This window comes from Drosophila erecta, unplaced genomic scaffold (genome assembly GCF_003286155.1).
Source record: "Drosophila erecta strain 14021-0224.00,06,07 unplaced genomic scaffold, DereRS2 tig00000092-arrow-pilon, whole genome shotgun sequence".
NCBI lineage: Eukaryota > Metazoa > Arthropoda > Insecta > Diptera > Drosophilidae > Drosophila > Drosophila erecta.
This window is the reverse complement of record NW_020825207.1, coordinates 14,557,421-14,581,528: the sequence shown is the minus strand read 5'-3', so window position 1 is coordinate 14,581,528 and position 24,108 is coordinate 14,557,421. Positions and strand designations below refer to the sequence as shown.

The 24,108-nt window shown below is 44.0% G+C and overlaps 3 protein-coding genes across 3 annotated transcripts; 2 read left to right on the top strand and 1 right to left on the bottom strand.

Annotated features, from left to right (window-relative positions):
• Window positions 1-78: 78 nt before the first annotated feature.
• LOC6547048 lies at window positions 79-8,964 on the bottom strand. The gene is made up of 13 exons (XM_001974601.2): window positions 8,885-8,964; window positions 7,408-7,809; window positions 6,683-6,790; window positions 3,040-3,137; window positions 2,696-2,986; window positions 2,345-2,581; window positions 2,154-2,282; window positions 1,972-2,101; window positions 1,791-1,913; window positions 1,651-1,740; window positions 1,384-1,507; window positions 908-1,218; window positions 79-636 (listed from the first exon to the last, which is right to left on the bottom strand). The coding sequence occupies exons 2-13, from the start codon at window positions 7,747-7,749 to the stop codon at window positions 481-483; spliced, it is 2,139 nt and encodes a 712-aa protein (XP_001974637.1). The 5' UTR covers window positions 7,750-7,809; window positions 8,885-8,964; the 3' UTR covers window positions 79-480.
• Window positions 3,508-4,118, top strand: LOC6547049 (C-type lectin 37Da). The gene has a single exon (XM_001974602.3). The coding sequence runs from the start codon at window positions 3,522-3,524 to the stop codon at window positions 4,092-4,094; it is 573 nt and encodes a 190-aa protein (XP_001974638.1). The 5' UTR covers window positions 3,508-3,521; the 3' UTR covers window positions 4,095-4,118.
• On the top strand, window positions 5,059-5,893 carry LOC6547050 (C-type lectin 37Da). The gene has a single exon (XM_001974603.3). It carries the CDS (start codon window positions 5,072-5,074, stop codon window positions 5,642-5,644), a length of 573 nt encoding a protein of 190 aa, XP_001974639.1. The 5' UTR covers window positions 5,059-5,071; the 3' UTR covers window positions 5,645-5,893.
• Window positions 8,965-24,108: the final 15,144 nt, after the last annotated feature.

Here is a 24,108-nt window from a genome sequence, read left to right as displayed (position 1 = left end):
CTAACACCGAGTTTGATAAAAATAATAATTATACACTGTCCCATCCCCTTGGTTGGAAAATTAAAGGTAACAATGATGCTCGCAGATTTTTTATTAACATAAGTTTGTATTTGGCTGCATGCTTGTGATTTACACTGTGTATTACATGTAAAAAGACGATTGGCCATTGAAGCGCTTAAAGTTGTTGTACACGGTGAATTTGTAGCACTTCTTGAGATGAAGTAATTAAGTTAATATACTTTGTAGCGAATTAAAAATTATATTGTATCTACACTTGATGCACCGTGTAACTTTATCTTAATGATAGAAAGAAAAGTTCATAGATACATAGAAACAGATAGAGAGAGAGAGAGAGAGAGATTAAGAGAGCGGGACACTAATGCATGCACATCTAAAAATGAAAAGCGCCTAGAATTGATGGCCGCGGCTCTGGGATAACCTTAATTTGGCCTAGCCGGAAAACTTGCAGTTTGTCCCTGCTCATTTCCGCTTTGGCAGCTTGTAGTCGGTTGGCGGATGCAGCTTCAGGTGGTCCAGGAACACGGGCTGCATGTCCGCCCGCCACGAGATCTCCTCGCGAGCTCTGACGGGTCCGTCCTTGCAGGTCAGCCAGTAGGTGCTCATGAGACCCTTACCCTGAAAATGAAATAGTTTCCAGGTCCCCCCAACAAAAACATATGTTTTATAAATGTATGCACTCTATGCAAAAAAATAAGTAATAGTTTATGGGCTCAAATAGCTAAGGCGAACTAGAGGCGAATTAAATGACGATTTCACCAAGGGTTATCGGTACGCATGAGCATTATTCATATTACTGAAATACAAATATTACTCATACGTAGTGTTAACATCTCGAGTAAAGTGAGATTGTGAGAATGCTATGTTAAATTTGAACAATCGCAAATACCTTGACATCGATGAGGCCACGGTGCTCGGTGCGGAATCCACCCACCTGTTGCAGCGAGTCGTGCATCTCCTCGGTGATATGTATCTTCTGGGCCTCGCCGGTGCTTTCCATCCGCGAGGCCGTGTTCACCGTGTCGCCAAAGAGGCAGTAGCGCGGCATCTTGGTGCCAACGATACCGGCGACCACTGGACCCGTGTGCACTCCGCACCGTATTTGAACGAACTCATCTCCTGCCCGGGGAATCCGGAACACCGACGAGGCGTCCAGCAAATCAAGGGCCATTGTTGCTATCTCGCTGATGTGCTTGTTCCCTGCAGAGGCAGCGGGTCGGAAAGTTCCATGGCATAAATTACGCGCATGGCCACAAATGAAATTTAAATTAGCGCAAATCTTTTTGGGGCAGTCAAGCAGCGGGACATTGCCAGCGGGCGGGGTTAAATGACTGAAAGACTGACAGATGAATTTGCATAAATTACCGTTCTTCACCGGCAGACCCGATGCCACCATATATGAGTCCCCAATCGTCTCAACCTTATAGACATCGTAGCACTCTATCCGCTCGTCGAACACCCGGTAAATAGAATTCAAGAAGGTCACCACCTGAAAGTGATTTAAATTGGTCTACCATTATTAATATAATAATAAGTTATATATATACTATAAGTTATATGCCAATAAGTTATACCCAATATAACAAAGCTTAAAAGCAAAATTATATGATTGTTAAAGTTGTGGAATTTTACCTCCAATGGAGTGCAATCCGCAGCTATTTCGGTGAAACCCACGATGTCGCTAAAGTAAATGGTAACTGCCTCGTAGAGCTCGGCGGGCACCTGTCAGGAAGTCAATTAGACCTGGTTAATTCCCTCCCACGCAGACTCACCTGCTGGGTCTGTTTCAACTGCATGGCCACACTTGGTGGTAGCATTTGGAAGAGCAGCGAGTCGCTTTTCCGCTTCTCCCGCTTCAGCTCCTTGGCCTTCTGGGACAGATTAAGTGCATAAAGCTATGGGTTGAAGAAGGATGTGTACGAGATAGTCAGTTAGCAGCGGTAAGATAAAAACCTGTATCGTGGCAGCGGCATTCTTAACCAGCACGATGATAACCGGCGACACCAGGAGCACCACAACCAGAATCGCAATGCCAATTGCCTCCTTTCGGTCAGCCTCTACCAGTGTCTTGTCCACGTACTCCCTTAAATATAAGAAGGGACTTAAGAATATAATATAATGTACAGTTTCCATACTTAATCAGACGTCGCAGCGCCTTTTGAAGAATTCTCAGATCATCAGTATAGTTGTTCATCAGCTCATAGTACTCAATGGCACTGCGCTCATTTGACACATTTGGATTATTCTTTAGCAGAGTGGTGCCCCTGTGAAATAAATCCATTCAAAAAGGAATTTCATAGATTACATATGAACACAGCCTACACACATTTGTTTGGCGCGATGGAACTTCTTGGTGCTGGTGATGTTGGTGTACATGTTCTTAAGCATGGGTGCGTAGTTCAATGTGGAATTGATCATCTCACGGGCCATGAATTCGTAACGCACATAGGATACGAAATTCTCAGCTGTTAAGGATCCTCGTCCATAGTACCTAATACCAAAGGAGGTGGCGATGTTCTGGCATTCAATGCTCTTCAGGAGGTTCTTGAACCCTACTAGGTATCTGTCAGATTTAAAATTTTGCAACAAATGTGTAAGAATTTACAAACAAGTATTGATAAGAGTTTATTTTAGAATTGAATTCTATCAAGGATTTCGTAGTACTAACTGTACTTACCGCCAGACGCCGCTGTTATCTGTTTCTTTGATCTGCTCATTCAGATGGTGGAGTAATCCACGATTTATGGATGTGTACCAGTTCATTACCTCGGTGATGGAGCTCTCCTCCGGTTCCAAACGCACCCGATCTCTGAATTCGTTTAATCGGCTCTGGAACTCGTAACGATTCAACATCATCTCCCGATCATCCTCATCCTCGTCGGGTGCTGTGGGAACACTGATTTCACTCCAAGTGGTCATGTTGTTCAGGGCGTGGTCCGTATTCGCAAATCTCAATGTGAGGTTGGCTCTGTTTTAAGGAGTAAGGGTTTAATCCACAACCGCAACCGCAATAAGACCTACCGCTGCTTGCTGCCGTTGGTGAATATGTAGAAGGCCACTTCGGAGCGTTCCAATTGTAGCCGAGTGACCACTTTTCCCAAGTCAGTGGCGATGGTTACCTGAAATCAAAATTACACACGAATAATCTCTGGGAGAGTCGGACTCCAAACCATCTGCCTTATACCTTACACCGATTGTAATAAGTAAAGTTTATAGTTCGCGCTGTTAACATATCTAATTAAAATACAGATAAGCATGCTTATATACTTCATCATCCTAGCCAGTATTTGGGGAATAACCTTTACAGGGGATTCTTCCAAAAATGCCCTTCTAGTCAGGCCATTTACGACGTCTTAATTCAATTGATACTGAAATGATAACTTCAACCAGGCATATGCTCAATGTTCTAAAAACCCTTATCAAAAACCTGACTTATCGCTGGCCCCCAGCTGGTTAGCCATATAAAAGAGTTCCATGGGCCAGCTGTTGATCAGTTACTCAAGATGTTGTCGTCCAAGTTAGTTTGCTTCGCACTGGCCAGTTTGGCCTTTGGTCAACTTAATATAGTGGCCAGCGAGGAAACCATTGCCGTTTGTCCCACCAACTTCGTCCAGGTGGCGGGCAAGTGCCTCCTCTTGGATGGTAAATGGAAGAACTTCTACGAGTCGGATCGTCACTGTCAATCCCTTAACGCCGGACTTCTGAGCATTGACAATCCAACGGAGCTCAATGCCATCAATAAATGGCTGCCAATTGTTGCACCCCATACGCCGGAGCTATGGACATCCGGCAATAAGCTGGGCGGAACTGCCGATTACTACTGGCAGAGCATTGGCCAGAAGGCTGCTTACCTTCCCTGGCGGGTCGGCCAACCCACTCCCACCACCGGCGATTGCCTCACACTGCTGGCTAACGTCACCATGACTGCCGAAGAGACCATAATGAGCGAGCACCGCCTGGCCGTGAAGGCCTGCACCCAATGGGCACCCCACATCTGCCAGGCCCCAGTGCAAATCTTCAAGACCCAGCTTTGCCTTAATACTAATGCTTTCTTCGAGGCCAAGGTACCCGTCTAGGTAAATTGTTACCGTTCTCGTGTTTCTGAAGGCATTTTTTTTATTATTATTTTGTTTATAATTTTAAAATATAAATTTTAAAATTGGGAAATAAAACTTTAGATAACCTTTCGTCAATAGTTCATCAAAAAGTTTTTTTTTTTTTTAGTTTTTTACTTTTTTATTAGTCTTGTAAATTTCTATAGATTTGCAGAAAAACTTTTTGCCGCGACCACAAACCCACAAACCGCCCAAAACTGCCCCGCCCACATTTTAATAAAATGTTTGGATATTTTTTTATTAGACTTGTAAATTTCTATCGGCTTGTCAAAAATTGTTTTGCCACGCCCACTCTATTACCCACAAACCGCCCAAAACTGTCACGTCCGGACTTTTAAAAAATGTTTTTTTTTCATTGTATTACTTTTTTCCCAATTTCTACCGATATTCCAGAAAATGTTGAAATTTCTCGTTTGCTAGCTGAGTAACGGGTATCTGGTAGTCGGGGAACTCTATCTTCTATCTTGTTTTAAGTTATTTTCGTCATGTAAGCTAAGGAGATTACATTGTATAAAAATATTAGAAAAAGAGACTACAAAGAGTTAAATGATATGTTATCTTTCCTTTGCTTGTTTATGGCAAAATATTTTTTTACACTATCATGTTAATTGCAAAAGTGTTGATAAACAAATTAATTACTTTTAGGAAAAGAATACAAACAAATGTGTCAGAAACCATTTGACAGATTTTATAATCACTGCCAGCATTTGGGGAATCCCTTTGAACAAGGGAACTCTCCATAAGAATATAATTATCCCCTTTAGTCAAGCGACTGTGGGTTTATACTACTACGACACCTTAGTGCGATAGATAACAAAATGATAACTCAGCCACGCGAATATTTTACGAGTCCTTATCAAAAATCTGACTTATCGCTGCCCCAGCTGGTTAACCATATAAAAGAGTTCGAGTGGCCAGCTGTGGGTCAGTTGCTCAAGATGTTGTCGACCAACTTAGTTAGCTTTGCACTGGTCAGTCTGGCCTTTGGCCAACTTTATCTGGTGGCCAGCGAGGAAACCATTGCCGTTTGTCCCACCAACTTCACCCAGGTGGCGGATAAGTGTCTCCTCGTGGATGGCAGTTGGAAGAACTTCTACGAGTCGGACCGCCACTGTCGATCACTTAACGCCGGACTTCTGAGCATTAGCAATCCAACGGAGTTCAATGAAATCAACAAATGGCTGCCGATCATTGCACCTTACCAGCCAGAGTTCTGGACATCCGGCAACAATCTGGGCGGAACTTCCGATTACTACTGGCAGAGCACTGGGGAGAAGGCTCTCTACCTTCCCTGGAGTGCCGGTCAACCCACTCGCACCACCGGCGATTGTCTTACGCTGATGGCAAACGTCACCATGACTCCCGAAGAAGCCATATTGAGTGTACACCGCCTCACGGTAAAGCCCTGCACCCAATGGGCACCCCACATCTGCCAGGCTCCTCTTCAAATCTTCAAGACCCAGCTTTGTCTCAATACCAATGCTTTCTTCGAAGCCAAGATACCCGCTTAAGGCAGCTTTGGATACAACATGTGTTTGATTTTTAAGGGGTGCTGCTCCTCATAAAGTTATTAAGAATACATTATAATCGGTATTCAAACAATTGTTATTAATTAATAAAGTAATGATTTCATTTTAAAACCCTCGCAACTCAAAATTACATATGTGCAACTTAGAAAATGTTTCAGAGTATTAGATATGTTCAAATATAAATTAGTGTGTAATGGGCAGTAGACCGCAATAAATATCTATGAAATCCCAGTTATCTTATCAAAAGTAATTTTAAAGACTGAATTAAGCTGGTGAAGATAATGAATCTTAAGTAGCAGATTCTTTTGAAAGTAGCTTAAATGTAGAATCAGAGTAATTTTCTTATCTGGGTATTGAAATGAGTTTTTCGATGACTCCGTTACTTTTTTTTTATTTGTTTATAGTGTGTTTTGCATTCTAAGTACGTGACCCCGTTCAAGGACTACCTCCATAAACCACCCACATTCCTCCACCCTCCTCATTTTGCGCACTCCATTGCTTTCCATCGCTTTCCATCGCCTTCCAACTCCCATCCTGCACTGGCGACTGTCGCTGCATAGTTGGCATTGCGTCCTTATCAATTCACTTTGGCCTCCACCGCCTCATCCCCCTTGGGCCATATATGTAAGTACGTCCAATACTTTCCGTTCTCGCTTTCATATTTCTCTGCAAAGTCTTCGCATTTGCATTATGGATGGATGAAGTGGGCGATGGGGAAAGTGGGCGGAAGGACTTAGCTGAGTGCCTGGCGACGGGCTCGTGCTCCGGAACCCTGCACAAGGACTTCCACGGCACTTACCTGCGCAAACAAACCATTTCAAGGTTTCCCTTGATGGTCAAGTGAACATTGAACAAACTGGGCATAATTTCCCCCTATTATCTACATACTTGGCGTTTGATTGAATCGCTGTAATAAATTATAATTACGCCTCAAAGAAACAATTTCCGGGTCGCCTTCGCTTTTGTTTGCTTCTTTTCATCGACGCAGCCACCCACCCACTGAACCAACCACATGCTCACCTGTGTCTCGATGTCGGCCACAGCGGAACGGTATTCCAGGATCTCTTGCAGTGTCACCGATGTTTGCACAATCAATGCCAGTATTGGTATAAATGGTAGTATTATCATCTGGAAATGGATTCGCATGTCAATGAGTGAACTTTCGCTTACAGTGGGCCAGTGAGTTTGGAAATTGTTAGCTTAAATTAGTCATTTCAAACGTTTTAATAAGGAGGCATGTTTACGATAAAACCAAGCTTTCCCTTTTAGTTAAGGGAACTTCTATTAGGGAAGTGAAGCAATGCTATTCCTAGTAACCAATGTATTATATGCAAATAAGGCCATTGATTGTGGATACATCTTGTGATACATAGGAAATGGAAATCCCTACAGGGACTAGCACCCTTGACCCACTGTGCCATATATTTTCATTTGCCATCAATATGTGTTCTGCGGAGAAAGAGTGCGGACCAATCTCGGCTTTATCTGAAGCTGATTCCCAGCGGTCGAGGCAAAGCCAATGAATGGCAAAGTGGGCAAAGGCGGTACAGGAGGCGTGATTAGTCTTTATCGTGTGGCCCGCTAATCGCGGCATTCATTAGAAGCACTCGGTGGCTTCCCAGGCACGTGACTCTGACCAGTCGTTCTAATTAAGATGCATGCGCTGGCGCTAATTTATGCTGCTTTGGATAAGTGTGTTCCTCGCACCTGCAGAGGCGTCTAGTGGTGCCCATGGTAAAACTCACCTGCATCAGCTGCAGGCGCCGACCCGTTTTTATGGCCGGGTTACGGGCGGCGGCATTGCAACATCTTCCACTGCCCCCATTCGATATATCCTCGGAACTAATCGAGCGCACGGAAATTTTATCGAGCTGCAGATTGTGATGTGTGGGCACCAGGAGCAGGCCACCCTCCCCCGATGGGTTCACATCATTCACATCGGGCGCCGTTCGCGCTTCCATCGCTCGGTTCGATTGGCAACTGCTGATGTCGATCTTAACGCTGGGGGTCGGCATCCTACTGCCGCCCGCTGGGCATGGGCTAGGGTCAGGGTTCTCGCCGGACTTGTGCGCTTTTCCATTTAGCATATTGCTGATTGTTCAGGCGAGGATGTGTAGTGCCAGTGCCTCATAAACCCGATTGCTGCACTGCGAGAAAATGTCGCGCAAGAGGTAATTTGATGTGTTTCAGAAACTTCTTATTGATTACATTTTAAATCATGTCTAATATGAACTAATTCAATTGACCACTTAAGTTCTTTATAAAAGTAGTTCAAACTAAGAAAAGCAAACTAACAATTTAAATGCCGTATTGCATGAGCCCACTTCGTTAGCAAAGTAACAAAACAAAAAGGAGATTTCGATAGGCTTTTTTCGCAGTGTATAAGAAGAGCAAATGTCACTGGGACTGTACATAATTGTTGCGTGTTCAATTTGTATCTGATAGTTTCACTCCGGCAACACTTGTTGAGTTTCAATGGGGCCGTAATGAGGAGGGCTCGTAGAATAATTGCAAAGAATGGCATATAAGCACATATGGGGGGCCGGACCACGCCCCCACCCCGTTGCCGCCCATTTGCTGGCCGCCAAACAAATGTCAGGACGTCAGAACGTCAGGACGTCAGGACGACGGAGGACGACAAATTTGATGGATGAGCAGTCAAGCAACCAAGCGTTGCGGACCGAAGCGTGAAGGGTGGGAGTTTAGCAAAGGGGTTGGGGGCTTTGAGTTTAATTGAAAGCACATTTGATTGCTGCTCCCCGGGCGGATCAAGGGTTTTCGTCCAGTGTAGCGCCAAAGTAAACAATTTGCGCGATGGCTCGAGTTTTTGTATCTATGTGGACACACATCCTTTGTCCCTTGTTGTTTCTGTTGTCGCAATGTCCGATGGTTGGTTGACTTTCCACACTTATCATGAGCACATTTATTGATTAAAGTTTTAATTGCCTACACACTCGGAAATAATTAAAAAAAGAAACTCAAAGACATGTGAAATGAAATACTATATTCCACATCTGTAACGTATTGGGGGGCTTTATGTGCTATTTCCGGCAGATTCAATCGCCAATCAATCGCCCAGCACGCACATAAAAAGTTTCTTTAATTTTTATTGCACAATGCCGCGCATTAAATTCACACACGACAATGAAAAAAATTCAATTATCTATTAGCGACAAGTAGGAGGAATGTGTCGTTAGGTCCCGCAATGTGAGTTTTCCGTACGTGGGAGTTTTCTCCGTATTTGCCGTATTTTCCCCTTCGGTTTCCGCGATTGAATGCGAGGAGCGCCCACAGCCAACTGAGCTTAAACCTGTTGAGTTTCGACTGTTTATAGCGGGGGTCCTGTGGGAACAGGACCCACCCACTTCTTCCCCGCAGGACTTCGTACACGGGACTCTGTTATCTCGATGTAAACTTTTATGAACTGTAATCTCTTGCACGCAGGATTGATTGAGGTTATTGCTATGCTACATATTTTGGTCCTTTTTATTTTCGGCTGTGCAAAAACATTTTTATGGCGTTATATAAGTTGTTGTGCTATAAGTTGTAAAGTTACGTTTTTTTTTTTGATTTTATGAGTTTTTTAAAAATAAGTTCAGCTTAACGGGTGGTCCAATAAAGTAAGGTAGGATTAATATTGCTATCTTATTTGATATTCATTAATTTCTTAATGAAATTTCCTATATCTTAAAATATCCTTAACGGTTTCATATTTTCTACATTTTCATTTACAAGGAATCCCTACAATTTAATGCTTACATAAAATTTACATTCCTTTGTTGCTTTAATAGCTGTTAGTCAAGACGCAAACCCTTGTAAAATTGTGGTATAGGCTGTGTATATAAAGGCTAACAAATCAAAATAAATAACAAGGATAATGCAAGAATTAGTTTATATACATCTTATTTTTATATATAAATCTTATTTTCTGTTGTAAGGATTCAAATTTTACAACTAATGATATCAGTCTAAGCCAAAATTTCGAATGTTATTCTTAACATACAAGAAAACGGATAAAGATGTCGTTGAAATCGTTGGTTATCGTAAATAATTATTATACATTATTATATTATACATTATTATTTTTAGTTTACACACATTTGCACATTTCTAGACGATTACACACAGTTCATTCGTATTAATACTTCATTGACAGGTCGTTAATGGCTCAGAATTCCCCAGATCGGCCAGGCTTTATTTAGATATCGAGCAGCATAAATCGTACTTTGGCAACTCTGAGCGTTCCCATTGACCCGCCTCTTCGGTCCGCGGCCATGAGATCATCCAGCCGAATCGGCATAATGCCCGCCTCGAGCTAGCGACTTTCCAAACGAAAAAGAAACGGCCGGGCATTTGCATAACTAGCTGTAAAATTGTTGGAAATTAACAGCGCAGGCGCGAGCGATTGGCTGGCATCGAGGCTCCGAATCGGAATCCGCAAAAGCCGGCGATCCGCCAGAAGAGTAAACCTGTTCTAGGCGCTGGAGAATAAAAAACAAAACCGAAACTGAGGAGCCACTGCTGTTGGTCCCACCAATGGACCACCTTGACGTTCCCCCCTCCCCCTCCAGTCCAGACCTCATCGCATCAGCTCCGCAACTCCGGCTCCATTACCATCGCCATATCTCTATCTCCTCCCGGGGAACACAATTGGATCGGGTAACTTTGAACTGGTCGGGTGTCGTCCGCCATGGTGTCCAAATTGATGTTTCAATAAAGCCAATAAATTTATGACTAACGAACCAAGTAACCATTCTCCCATGCCGATTGCCCGTTTCCATTCCAGTTGACAAAGTCGCCGTGGAGCTGGGGAGCTCCGGTACTGAAGAGATGGAGATGGTCGAGGTGTAACGGTGACAACGAGTAGGTGTCGCCATTGGTGCCACTATGAATTAATTTGGACAATTTATGAGCCAATCTCGTCGTCCGACAACTGGCTAGGAATGTGTTTAGGGGGCCATCACGGTGGTCGCTTGTCGTTTCGTAAATTGAATTATAATTTGATACCCGACTCTCCCCCCGTCGCCAACTCCCTAGCTAGCCATCTGGGTGTTCCGATCGCCGAGGCATATATTACCGATTGATCGGGCCACATAAATCTGACACTAGCGACACAATTAGCACGGCCTTTCAGTCCCCCGTGACTCTTAAAGTGACTCTGACTGCGACTGCGACTGAACTGTGATCGTGAAAGCAGCCACCCAAAAGTGACAGCCGCCACAGCGAAATGTACATAAATAGTTCGCATTGCTTTTGGCCCAGCTGCGAGATATTGCGTAGAGTCCAGAAAGGATGCAATCGCTGCAAGTCGCTGGGGAAATACTCTTACTAAAATAAACATTTTATTACAACGGATTTAATCAGCACCCAAACAATCGGAACCAAAGATTGCCATTTGTATCTTTCCATCTTGTGTGGGCCTTGCTGTAGTTAAGGAACTATAATTATTTCATTTATGGACGAAAGTTAATGTATAAGGTGCTGCTCGAATTCGGAATACCCTCTGGTAGAGCATCGCGCGACAGCCAAAAAGCGGTGGTCAGAAACGGATCTGTTCGCATGCCGTCGCCTGGCCGTGGCCCCTGAAAATGTCTCATTTAAATAACTTGCATGCATTTAGTCATACTTTTGCCCCAGCCCCGCGCCTTTCCCCCCATTCAGCACCCACCCCCCTCCAGCGGACAGGCATGCGCCTCTGGGCACCTCTCCCAGCCAGCGAGGATCAGAGGAATCAAGCAGCGCATCGCGACGTCAACTTAAGTGGCCAGCGGAGGTAGAACAGCAATAACAACTTCGAACGCAGCGTGGCGTTCAGTGCTGCCAATTTGGTTATGGAGTTGGCCAAATTTCAAAAAACCTGAAGGTTTCTTTGAGTTGGGCATTATGGTATGAATGGTAATAGTCGGTATAAGTTATTTACTTAATATATTCTTTACTAACTAATGCAATGCTATAAATACCTCTTTGAAAATCGAAACATTTTCGAACTTTTCAATAACCAAGCTTAGTACTTGAAGACGCTGTTCTTATAGCAGTGATCATCATTTGGAATAGCAAATCGCTGGTTGTCGCCAAACAGTTGGCACCACTATCAGCGATTTCCGACCGCTTCCCTGGCTCTTTGAGTGCCGAGTATGCAAATGTCCCTATCCATAGCCATACCCATTCCATGGTTGCCATTGCACTCTGCACCTAATCGAGGAGCTTTGTTCTTTGTGTTTTTATTTACTTGCTGCTGCTGATTTCGCTGATCGATTTTGTTTACGTCACTTGTGGGCTGCTGTTGCTTTTCGCTGAACTTTCAATTGTTCTCGGATCGATAAAGTGGTACATGTGTAGGGCCAGACACCCCGTGTATGTACACAACCATGCGAGTATGTCTAAGTTTATGTGTATAAAGTCTGAGCCTTGTTCAGTTGACAAATTCTCGCTGAGCGCTAGCGGATTCGTGTCTGCGTCGAGAGTTTTAATTAATTCAAATGCAATTCGAACTTCGTGGCGAGTGATGTTGGGCTGATTGAAGCTGAAGGCCAGCACGTGAGTGGAGCCACTGTTACTTTTTACTCTCCTCCCTCCTCACTTTTTTCCGGCAGATGCACTGCGTCACGGGTGCACTGAACGAATTCGCGTTTATGATGTCGCAAACAGATATTCAACAACTATTGCCATTAATAAATTTAATCTAATATTATCAAAATGCACTACTTACATTGCTTATACCTATGACGTTTTTTTTTTGGTATTAGTTACTTAAAAATATAATTTTTCCCAGTGTACTCCAAACCAGCAAGCAGACAAAGCTGCAGACGGACTTCCATTCAGTAAACGTAAACGTTTGTGATTTGTAACGATTGTGCAGTACATAAATCAGTCATGGATTTATTGCAAGAAATGAAATTCGCCGGCTGCTCCTCAACAGCTTCGTCTTGGTCTTCTTCGCCATCTTCATCTTCATCTTCGTCTGCAGTCTCCGCTCCGCGATCTTCAGTCTTCAGAGTCGAGTCTTCAGTGTGGAGTCTTCAGTCTCCCGATTGGTGAACGTTTGCAGCGGTCGTGAGTGGCGCTGCGTGTGGGTCGCATAAATTTCACGCTTTGCGCAGGCGCTGCCACAAATCGATGTTCTCTTTTGTTGTGTGCCCCATTCCCGCCCCCTCGTACCGCCACACCCCCTCGCCAACGAGCTCTACTCGAGCGCGGTTTTATGAGTCACGGCGCGGTCTATGCTCGTGCTTTTATTAGTGGTGCCAATTTATTGGTGTCCAAAACAAACACGTACATTTAAAAAGCTAAAAATAGCATAGCAATAGATTGTAATAAAACTATAAACATTAAAGTGGCCCGTTAAAAATGTAAACATGTTTTGTTGACCTAATCAGATGAGGTTTAAAAAAGTTGTATTACATTAAACAATTTACTGTTGGCATTTATTGCTGGTTGCCTAAAAAACGTATTAGTATTTACCTTTTAAGGATGGTCATAGGATTGTAAGACAAATAAAATCGGCAAATCAGCGTATAAGAAAATATTGCTTAAACTTGGCAGACATTACGGAAAATATTTGATATTTTTACTGCTGCACTGCATTTCCAAATGAGTTATTTTACATACTAACCGAAGGGTCTGCGACTATAAAACTTGCTTAATATCTTTTCTCATCTGCTGTAAATAAGCCAGTTAAGCCGCACTGCATTAGTTGGGATCCTGATCCTAGCCGTTGCAACCAGGAAATGGGGTGGACCATAGCCATGGCCCAAGCAGGGCATGAGCCAATTGGCCGGGCCCTAACTGCTGCTGCCCTGCAGCGAGTGACCATTAGGAAGTGGCTTACTCACGAGTCTCAGGTTTTTAGGAGCTGCTCCAGCCGACAGCCCCCTTGGAGCGCTGGACACGCAATGCCGCTAATTGTCTACTAAATGCCAAGCCAGGCTGAAACACTCAAATGCCGAGTCCCGAGCCGGGGTCCAATCCAATCCGGCTGAAACCGAAACCGAAGCCGAGGACAGTCCCAACGAATTTATGTGCACTTCGCATTTGCAATCATATCAGATTGCATGACAGTTCTCAATTACTTTTTGCCGAACAAAACGATTTCAATTGCGAAATCGACGGAAAAGCGAAATTTTGTTACGAGGTCCGTCAAAGAGATGTTTGCTGGGAAATTATGTAAATAGCTTGAAATTTTACTTTTACTGTTCCTTTTGTGTTCCTTTCAGAGTAAGGTATGCTCATATTAGTAATAAAATTCATATTCTAGTTGTAAAATCCTATAGGTAAGTCGAAGCTTGTCTGAAAATAGGACATTGTGATCAAAATAGAATACATTTTGTGTTTGGCCCAACTAATTTGCAAAAAGCTTAGCTTACAAGCTTAAAATATGTAAATTTGGTTTTGGCCAAAATTCATTCTTAGGTTCTTCGCTTCTCATTCGAAGGAAATAAATCAGTCGAGCTAATTTACATTCAAGTCTGATTCCGTGATTAATGGGTCGCTTTGTCCATATGCATATGGCATATGGCATATAGCTCTGTTTAGCGATAAGTTCGGCATTCCAGCGTAAGCATTCAATTAAAAGACTATACTTTACCGATCTTTAAGGAGCTCCGCCTCCGACAACCTGCCATTCTGGTTGCCAGACTAATCCTTTAGCGGGTTCGATGCACTTTCGATTTCCCTTTTTTTTTAGGTCCGTCTAACCGTTTGGCGGGCTCGGTACCGTTAGCTTTTGGCCCGAATCGAAGACTACAATGTATAATTTATGGCCTGCAGACTTGGCCTAATCCCTGGCCTAATCGTCTTTGCCCTGGCTTCTCCCTGCCCACACGAACGATAGGGTCCACTCACCTCTCATCTTCTCTCCCCTCCTCACAACTCCACTCCACTCATCTGGTCGGCCGACATTTTACTTTCTTGGCCCGGCTTTTGGCGCTTTATTTTGCTTTCGTTTCGTTTTACCTCGCTTTGTGTTTCGTTTCATTTTCTGCCTTCATAATTTATTATCGCCTCAAAAGCATCTCAATTATGGCTCCTGGCCAGACATGAAACCATCGAAGCGCGGCTCGTATCAGTGCAGCGGGGAATACTACGAGCTGGCTGCTATCTGCATTCGTTTTCTTAATCTGCCGGCGCAATTACAAAACTCTTACAAAACCTTATTCAATTAAATTCGCATGATGCTGTCGCGAGCGGCGTGTAAATGCTACCCGCTGACCAACTTCGAGATTTGGCAACAGTTTATCCGAGTGAAGAGTCGGGCGAGATAAAGACAATGCTGTCTACACTGGAACAAGCAGTGGGTAGTTCATAATTTATTGCAAAAATGTTAGGGCAGAAATGGTACAAAGCAATTGGGTTAGTAACAAACACAAATGATATTTAGTTTCTGTCTAAACATGTGTTTAGACATGATAAATAGAACATATTTATAGATTGTCTACTTATCATGTCTAAACACATGTTTAGACAGTTTCATTTAACAATTACCCAAGCCAGAATCATCCTTAATAATATTGTTTTTACTGTTTCAGCAACTATTGTAGATAAACTTGCAGGACTAACAATATTTTGGTTTTATAAGCTATCAGTACTTTACTTTGCGTGTATCAGCCAAAGGGGCGGAGGAGGCGTGGCCGGGAGCTTACACACAGAGGCGGCTTCAATTTCAACCTCGCAATCGTGATGTGCTTTTGATTGCCCCCAAGCCGAGCAGCCATGATCGTTGCCGCCCCCCTCAGAAAGAAAAAAATCGCTGCCATTGTTGTCAGCTCCTCTGGTGTTCTTTCCACCTCTTATAGAGACTGCACACTTTTACTTTCGGAATCCGCCATAGGGGTTTTCCAGCCCTGTATCAACGCAACTACCGCCGGAACTATAAATTCGAGAGGTGCGTCATTAGTGTCCCTCCATCGGGATTATCGCAGACAAATTGTCGTCATGTCGGGGCAACGAGGGATGCATTTCAATTTATTTCGCTTTTCGGCCATCGCAGGTGGGGTCTACGAGGAATGAATGAGTGCCTTGTGGCAGGTGCCGCATATTTTGAATTGTTTTCCTTTGCCGCTGGCTGATTTATGTATTTTTCTCCTCAAAACTCAACAATTCATTAGTTGTCAGTGGGTTGAATGAGCTACAAGTGGGTATGCCTGATTGGATATCTGTTCTGCTTGTCTGGCCACCTAGATACCTCTTAAAAAACGAGGAGTACGTGTGACTGAACTCATGAACTTTAAGTTGTGGTTAGGCATTTAATCAACGTGTATCGGTATAAAAAAGAAGCTATTTATGCCTTTGATATTTGTGTCCAAAATCTGATGATGTGGCGAAAGCTGTCTAGTATTCCCTTGGCAAATTTCAAGAGGTATGTCCAATAGGAACTACTCCTCAAGATGAAGTCAAAACATGCCCATTATGACATTAGATATTCCAGGCAGAGACGCTTTGCCTAGCCAGTGACATTTATTGTTGTTTTCCTGTTGGGGGAACTGGACAACAAAGGCATACATACCTCCACATACATAACTCATTCGCGAGTGAAGGCGAAGACAAACGGCTTCCATTTCCTCATTACCGATTGATATCTCGATACTCCCGACTGCCCAAATTCGCTGAGGGACAAGCTGGACGAGCTGGACAAGCTTGCTTCGCCTGGCGATTGAGGAGGTGGAGGCTGGGATGTACATATACAAGTATATCTGACAAAAGTATGCCAAAACCGCAAAATTCGTGTATTTCGTTTCATCATCGGTAAACGGTCCAAAGAGAACGAGGATTTTGGTGACTGAAATGCGCTAATTACACGCACTCGGCAATCGTTAATTGAAGTTGTCAAGCGGGGCATGCCACCAAATATGCGCCGCAATGCCAATGCCAAACGATCGGGTGATCAGATTCGCGGGAAATCAAAAGCGCATGGGGAAATGGGAACGACAAGCGGGAACCTTCTGGACATGGATACAATGTTGCAGCCCCAATTATCCGCGAATTGAGCTAAAACCAACGAAAATGCTGCCGACCAGCGAATGGCGCCATTAATTATCGCAAAAAGGGATGCATTTCTTCATAATTAAGCGGGTGAATGACACATCGAAGGCGGCTGTTTGTCCAGTGCATAGCCACTGCTCGATGGTGCCCAGTGCTCCAAGTGCACCAAGTGCACCCAGCGCACCAAGTGCACCCAGTGCTCCTCCATTAGTCGGAGTGATGCAGCGGCTAATAGAGAAACATTACTCATTCCCAGCAGGATATCGTCGAGTTCGCAGCGTGCCCAGTCGAAGTTCTGCGGTGGAACGAGGTCCGAACCCACAAATAGGGATCCAGGGGTAGGTAGACATGCAATTGAGAAATTTATTAAAAATCATTTTCATTAATTTGGTTATTTATGCCCAGGATCAAACATTCAATTAGGCTGATGTTATAAATCTCGTATTCATTTTTCACATGCTACAGCCACACACGCTCCCTATAAATCACCGGCAAGTGCACAGAGCACTGGCATTGCACAGATGTCGCGCACTGTACCCAGCAGCCGACTGCCTACGGCTCACGCACAGTTGCAGTCGCAGTCGAAATGCGGCAGCAAATTAAGGCTATTTGGTATACCTACAACTATTTGGCATCCAAAAGTTACCCCTTTATATGTATGCCTTGTGTTTTCTTATTTATTTATTGATTTTCGTTTTGTCTGGCCTGCGGAAAAGTCAAGCGAAAGGTTAAAAGTGAAATACCTCCCGCTGACTTGTAACAATGTCAAAATGCTTTATGATTCGATTTTTAGTCTTGCAATTTTTTATTGGACTTGTGGTTTATTTTCATGGTTATTGTTTTTACTGTCATGTTGTTGGGCACGAAAAAACGAGAGTAGCAAGATGCACAAAGACGATAAATGCAATAAAAAGGTTAAATCAAAATTTGTTAGGTTTTCGAACGAGGCTTGAATGCTCTAATGAGTCAGTTGCTTTTCTTACTTAGTTTATGTTAGACAATATGGAATACAGAAAATATGTATTTTCCTTAAGGTTTATCTCTTAAGCTGCCTTACCTACAAAGTTTTTTAATTGAGGCTTAAAACCATAGATATATTTTATTTAATTTCTTTATAATTAGTTAGCGAAGCCTGTAATATTTACCCAGCTGTAGATAGTGCAGCATTTCTCAAGAAACCCACGTACTTGGCTCCGCATAGCCCCCAGAAAATAATCGAAGGCAACATAAAATATATTGACAACGGCAGATCAGTTAACGAATGGCAAGCGGCAACAACGAAGCCAAACAAATTTGGGACATTTGCTGAACCTTCGAGTTGACCCGCTTGGGTAAAAGCTGCAGCCAGACCAGAAGGAGCCCAAATTAAATCAGAGCCTCAGCTGCAGGAAGCCGGCCAAAAAGCGGAAAGCTGACGCCCGACCATGGCTTATCTCCAGTGGAATCGACTTCGGGTGGGCAGACCAGATCGGGGAGATCTCGCGGGGTATGGAGTGGGGGGAGGGGGGATACGGGGCGGAGGGCTGCTCGCTCACATGGCTAGATCGGAAAATGAAGCCGGCTGCCTTGGCCGGGCCAACATCATCAAAAGCTCAACCGCAGAGGGGCGTGGCGCAGCCTTGTCAGCACGATCAAGCCTCCAATCGGTGCCTTGTGCATTGAGCTCTATATAAATGTTATTTTCCATGTAATAAATTGCATAGAAAACATAAATTTAATTTATAACGCCCCGCTGCCGCCGAAGTCTTGGCAATTAAGACGTCACCTAATGGGCGCGAGCGAGAGCGACAGCTCTGACAACATGGCGTTCGATAATCGCTGTCCCGCTCCTCCAGCGAAACAATTAATGGCGCCCGAACAGGGCACATTTCGCACTCTCACATTTGTCAAGTGCAGGCTGAGAAGGCAAAGTTGCGCCCTTGGCCCTGTGGCTCGTCATCAGGACACTCCACTGAGGAAGCAGCCCGTGGATCTCAAAACAATAGGAACACAATTCTACACAAAGATTTGTAGCCTTCAATAGTTGCTAGCCACCATTTAAGGGGTTATTTGGTTTATGAGAAAAGTTTATTAAAGATTTTCGGAGGCAGTCGTAAATCTGTAGTGGAACCTATTCAAAGTTTCTAGTGATGTACTCCGACAAACTGAATACCCTTACTAGCTGCCGTGATTTCTCTCAGTGCCGGTTGGCTTGTTTTGTTTGGTTAGCAGACCCTTCCTTCAAAACCATAGCGTTCTGCGCATGCGCGCACTCATATTCCTTGTACTGGTGTTTGTTTTCGTATATTTGCGCTTGGGCTCGTATTTGTATTTGTCCTCGAAGCAAACTGTGAATGCGCACGCTCCGCGTTGATTGATGGCATTCATTTGCCACTCGGACAGGGCTACATTAATATCAACAGCGGCAGCCCCAACCCATCTTCAGACGCGTCTTCGTCCTTCCCCGCCCACTGCGCAATCATCATCCCGAGGGGCGTTACAGTTGTCCAAAGGGTGTGTGTGGGGGTGGGGTCGTGGTCGGGGTTTGGGTTTAGGTTTGGGTTTGGGCTTCGGGGCAGGCATTTCAAGGCTTTGTGTGACTATGACTATGCGCTGGGCAGAGTGTTTGCATAGCTATCCACGATCCCAGATCGGGCGCAAGTCCATCTTGAAATGATGGAGTAACCAATTGGTTGGGTTCCAGGAATGCAAGCATGGCTTTTTTATTTTATTTCATTTGTATATATTTGTTCATTACTAAACGTTAACACACATTTTAATACAATTATATATACAATTATATAGAAGTAAAAAATCAAGCCAAGAAAACATTCCTTATTACCCGCTGCCAGATACTCGCCCATATGTGCACATCTCACTCGATCCACATCGTTCTGGCCTCCATCTTCATCTCCGTCTCCGGTGCAGGCCACAATCATTACTCACTCGCGCTAATCCCAGAGACTCCATTCCATTCCGCTGCGACCAAGAAAAATCACATGAGCGGCATTTAAAGATTTGGGGCGAGTGGCTCAGTTGGGGCAAATGGAAAAGCTGCAACTGCAACACCAGCAACTGCAACTTCAGCATCTGCAACCACACAACGGCAACGGCAACTGGCGATAAGCAGCTCGGGAAAACTGAGAAGCCGCGATGGCAATTGAGTTGTTCGCCAGCTGGGCCATCTGGCTTTGACTTTGGCTCAAAGGAGCAACTGAGCCACTGAGCCACTGAGCAACTGCAACTGCAACAGCGACTGCAACTGCAACCGCTGATGATGTTGCTGCTCCTTGCTGCTCCTAAGCATGTGCCGGCCGTAATGGCGATGCATTTATTAAAGGCTTTTGTGCGTGCGGGCTGTTCCCCTGTCTCCTTCCGACTTCCAGCCTCCCTTGAAAGCTTCCCGCTGGTCGGGTCCGCTCACTTGCTTAATCCATAAATGGAAATTAATGGTTGGCATAAGTGTGTGTGTAGATCCGCTGAGCCTCTCAACTTGGCTAATGGCGCTGGCTAACGGTACTGGCTGAGTGCCACTGCATTTGCATTTGGGCCTGCAAAAATATTAAGACATAAATGTCATCAACAATGATACCAAAAGCAGGGGCAGGGGCAGGGTGCTTACCTGGGGGCAAAGGCTGCGTGGGAGGATGAATTAATGCGATTAAACTTAGATCATTGTTGTAATGATAATTTTTTTAGAAATACATATATCTCTTACCACAGCTCAAAAAGTATTCAAGAATAAATATTCTTATAAATAATAGCAACCATACTCTTAGATTTGCTAAGCAGCCCATACTCCAACACCTAAATGCAAAAACTTTCTGAGAAATGGTATGGGATTAAGCTAGCTTAGAAGGTCTATTTTCTGATATTGATTTCCGAATGGGTGAAAATTAGTGAATGCTAAGCCATAAGTGGGGAAAACTGAATAATCAAATCAAAACGTGGCAAGCAGATAAACGCCCACTGGCCATAAGGAACCGAATAGGGATCCCTTTTCTTGGGTCATTTAGATGGCCGGTCCAGAGAGCGTATAAAAAATGATACCACAATTTATGGGCGACATCTAATGGCGTACAGATGCAACTTAGTTGGCGGATTTGCAGCATCTGCTGCGTGCAACGCAATGCAACAGCAACTGCATCGGCATCGGCAGCGAGTCTCATAAAACATAATCAAGTTCACATTCAGAGAGTCTCAGACGACCGACTGAAACCGGGCGACAATGGCAGACCACATCCTGCCTAGACGTTCCTACAATCCTACGCCCTCTCCCGGGAACTGTGGTCTTTGGACCTCCATCTCCGGCTCTATGCAAGATTAATTTCCAGCCATATTGTCATATTGTGGCCATTGCAACTGCCGCAGCCGGCAGGGCATATAAGTTTTATAAGCGTTTTGACTCCATTAACTCTCTGCAGCAAGCTAATTTCCATAACTTCTGGGTGGCGTTGTAGAACCAGACCTAATTTATCAAATCGCTAAGTGCGGTGAGGTGTGTATTAATTGTCAGCCATTTGGCATTTGGCAATCGATGAAGAAGAAGGCGGCTACGTGGGCGTAGGCGTGGCAGAGCCGCGTGGGAAGTGTTGAGTGCTCCATTTGGAATGCAATCTTAATGGAGGTCTAATTGAAAACTCTCTCCGCGGATCATTAATTGGAACCTCAGCCATTGAATGGAGGTTAAGAGAATTGCTCATAAAAGCCATTGGGCCCGAACCGGTTCACTCTGCTAACTAAATTGTTTTGAGGGCAATTTATGTAAATTTTCGTCTTGTTGTGTTGCCTTGTAACATTTCCATAAGTATTTCGTTTGTTTGCCCGAAAAACACTTTTCTTGGGCCCCTTAGCCAAGTTCGTTGCCTAAGTCTTTTGTTTGTTCGCCAGCCGAGGAGACCACACACACACACGCTTCGAAGGCATTGATTTCACTCACTTACCAGGGCCTGAAAATGAAACAAGCCCGTTAACAATTTGCACAAAACATTTGCGGATCCGGGGAGGAAATACACGTAAACAAACCCTCCAAAGGCTGCAAGGGGGCGGAGGAGGGGTGCCTGTTCGCATTCAATAAATAAAATGTCAAAACAATAATGAAATGAATTATGGGTGCGCATCAGACCGAAGTTGGGGAAGCTGCATCTTAAGGCAGGGCGGCGGCGGTGGCGGTGGTGGCGGTGGTGGCGGCCTCCATTTGCAGTTGGACCCTGGTCTTTCGAGCATCGGGCAATTTCTGGACGCTCTTTTATTTATTGATTTCGTGCGTATGCACAATCAGAGGCTCGTTTGGCCCGGCCCTGCGGCATTCTGCACTCCGAGCTCGTAATGAAACAGAGTGGATTATCCGTGGCCTGCTAACGCCGGCGGAACGCAATCAAAACTTTCGCTGCCAACGCCAAAGTCAGAGCCAAAAAGCGAACTCAACCAACAGCCAGCAAACACAGCAAAAAAAATGCAATTATTTCGATAAAAATGACCGTTTACTGTCGTTTTGTGGATATTGGGAGCCAATTTATGTGCCCCTCCACTCAGGTGGGAGGGAAGTTCAGGGCAGGCAAACATGAAGCATAATTTTCTGGAATATGTACGATTCGCCAGGGTCTTTCCTTTATTTTTGCCATTTAATCTGGGTCAAGGAAGCGATTCGATTCAGAAAATATGTTTTGTTGGGTCAACCATGTTTTGAAATAAACAAAGAGAAATGCAATGCAAAAAAATGGTTTCCTTTTTGGTTTATTTTATTGATGCAATTGTGGGACTAAATTTGTATCCTTAAAATATAACCCAACCTTTAGTTCTACTTAAAATCTTAAAAATTTAGAGACATGTCTTGGTAACTAATTTGTTGTTGAACTCGAAAGAAATTTGATAGTCTGCCTTGTAATATGGTTCATTGTATAGGATTCCCGTTTTCGTTTGGTTTCACGTTATGTGTAATAAAACCCATAGTTGTAATATATTGGTAATAAGGAGTCGACCAAATCACTTTATTGTTTGGCATTTGGAGTCAAACAGCTGTGGATCATCGGGGATTTCGTCTTTTATTGATAGTTATCGCATAATCAATGGAAACAATAATCAAAGCCAAATTGATATTCTCGAAAGTTAACGATGGACAATAAAACACCCAGGTTCATAACTATGGCCATAAAAAGTTGATTTGATTTTTGTGTCAATTTAAAGGCATGTCGAAGAAAACGGATTCGATAGTTATTGTTGACTCGTGTTTCGGACATTCATTTAGCCGATTATTATGTGGACTTTGGGTATGATTTATGCGTTCCGATTTTTATGGTGCACTTAAGTGTTGGCCACTTAGCCATTTTCATCGTTTTTGTGGGCGAGGGGCGTTACCGCAGCGACAAATAAGGCATAGCATTTGAAACGCCCAAGAGCAAAGCGGTCTTTTTTTGGAAATATGCTCATAATTTTAGTACATTTTGCATGTGGCCGCGACTCACATGCTTCTCGGCAAATTCCCCATTAAAAGTCCCAGCTACGAATCAGCCGAAAATAAAGTATGTATATCGCCTCTGACCACGCATGCATATATTAACGACGCCGAGGTATGGCATCGTATCGATACAAAGTTACTGGTTTCTGTGGCCCTAGGGCCCCAGCAGCCCAGGCTGCAGCGTTCTGATCGTGTAACGCTTATTTGGATCAAGATAAAAATTATGTATGATCAGAAATCAGTTTGACAACAAAATGCTTTATGTGCGCCATTCTTAACGCTGCAATTTAACAAAACGGCACATTAAGCCACAGGGGCTGTGGGGTGCAGAAATGGCAGGGTAACCCACTTTCCTCCATTGACGACCGGTAACGTCCGCGGCATGCTAATAAGGGCGGCGCATACTTTTCGCCCGGGCGAAAGTCAATAAAGATGAACGGCTCATGCCGCCCCCACACCCCACAGCCCTCCACTGCCCCACCTCACCCCCCCAATTGTTCATCATAAGCGCTGAGACCGATCGGCATCCGCAGCATCTACACATCATGGAGTTGTCTCCACTGAGTAGTTGCACTGAAAGAATTGACTTGACTCGTCAAGTTTACAAAACCTTGTGAACCAGAGAATTTATTGAAATAATAGATGTACTATACAGAGCTGATATACCTCCATCAGCAACATATTTTTAAGCTATTTAAGCGGTTAAGTAACTTATTCTCGCTGAACATCTAAGCTAGGCATAGTGAGACAAAACGACATAGAGGTATTTCCATATATTATTAATTTGAATAAATCATTTTTTGTGGGTTATTCATATCTGCCTGATCTAGTTATTACAAATTGGCTGTCAGCATAAAAGTCTATCAAAAAAGTGCATGCCAATATAAGTTGTTTACTAAACCAGTGGAGCTGGCAAGGTGAACAAGAACTGCTCTCTCTACAGCTAACAAGCTCTTAATTTTTTCTCTCAGTGAAGGACCTTGCGCTGACTTTGGCTTCGGCCTCGGCCTGTCCATATCTGCAACGTCGATCA

What these genes read in the sequence shown, in the direction of transcription:
- LOC6547049 (XM_001974602.3), top strand. Translation starts at nt 3,522, where the DNA reads ATGTTGTCGTCCAAGTTAGTTTGCTTCGCACTGGCCAGTTTGGCCTTT.
- LOC6547050 (XM_001974603.3), top strand. Translation starts at nt 5,072, where the DNA reads ATGTTGTCGACCAACTTAGTTAGCTTTGCACTGGTCAGTCTGGCCTTT.
- LOC6547048 (XM_001974601.2), bottom strand. Translation starts at nt 7,749, where the DNA reads ATGCTAAATGGAAAAGCGCACAAGTCCGGCGAGAACCCTGACCCTAGC. An exon ending in GATAACAGCGGCGTCTGGCG is followed by an intron (nt 2,582 to 2,695) that starts GTAAGTACAGTT and finishes TAAATCTGACAG; the next exon opens with ATACCTAGTAGGGTTCAAGA. An exon ending in TTCCATCGCGCCAAACAAAT is followed by an intron (nt 2,283 to 2,344) that starts GTGTGTAGGCTG and finishes TTTATTTCACAG; the next exon opens with GGGCACCACTCTGCTAAAGA.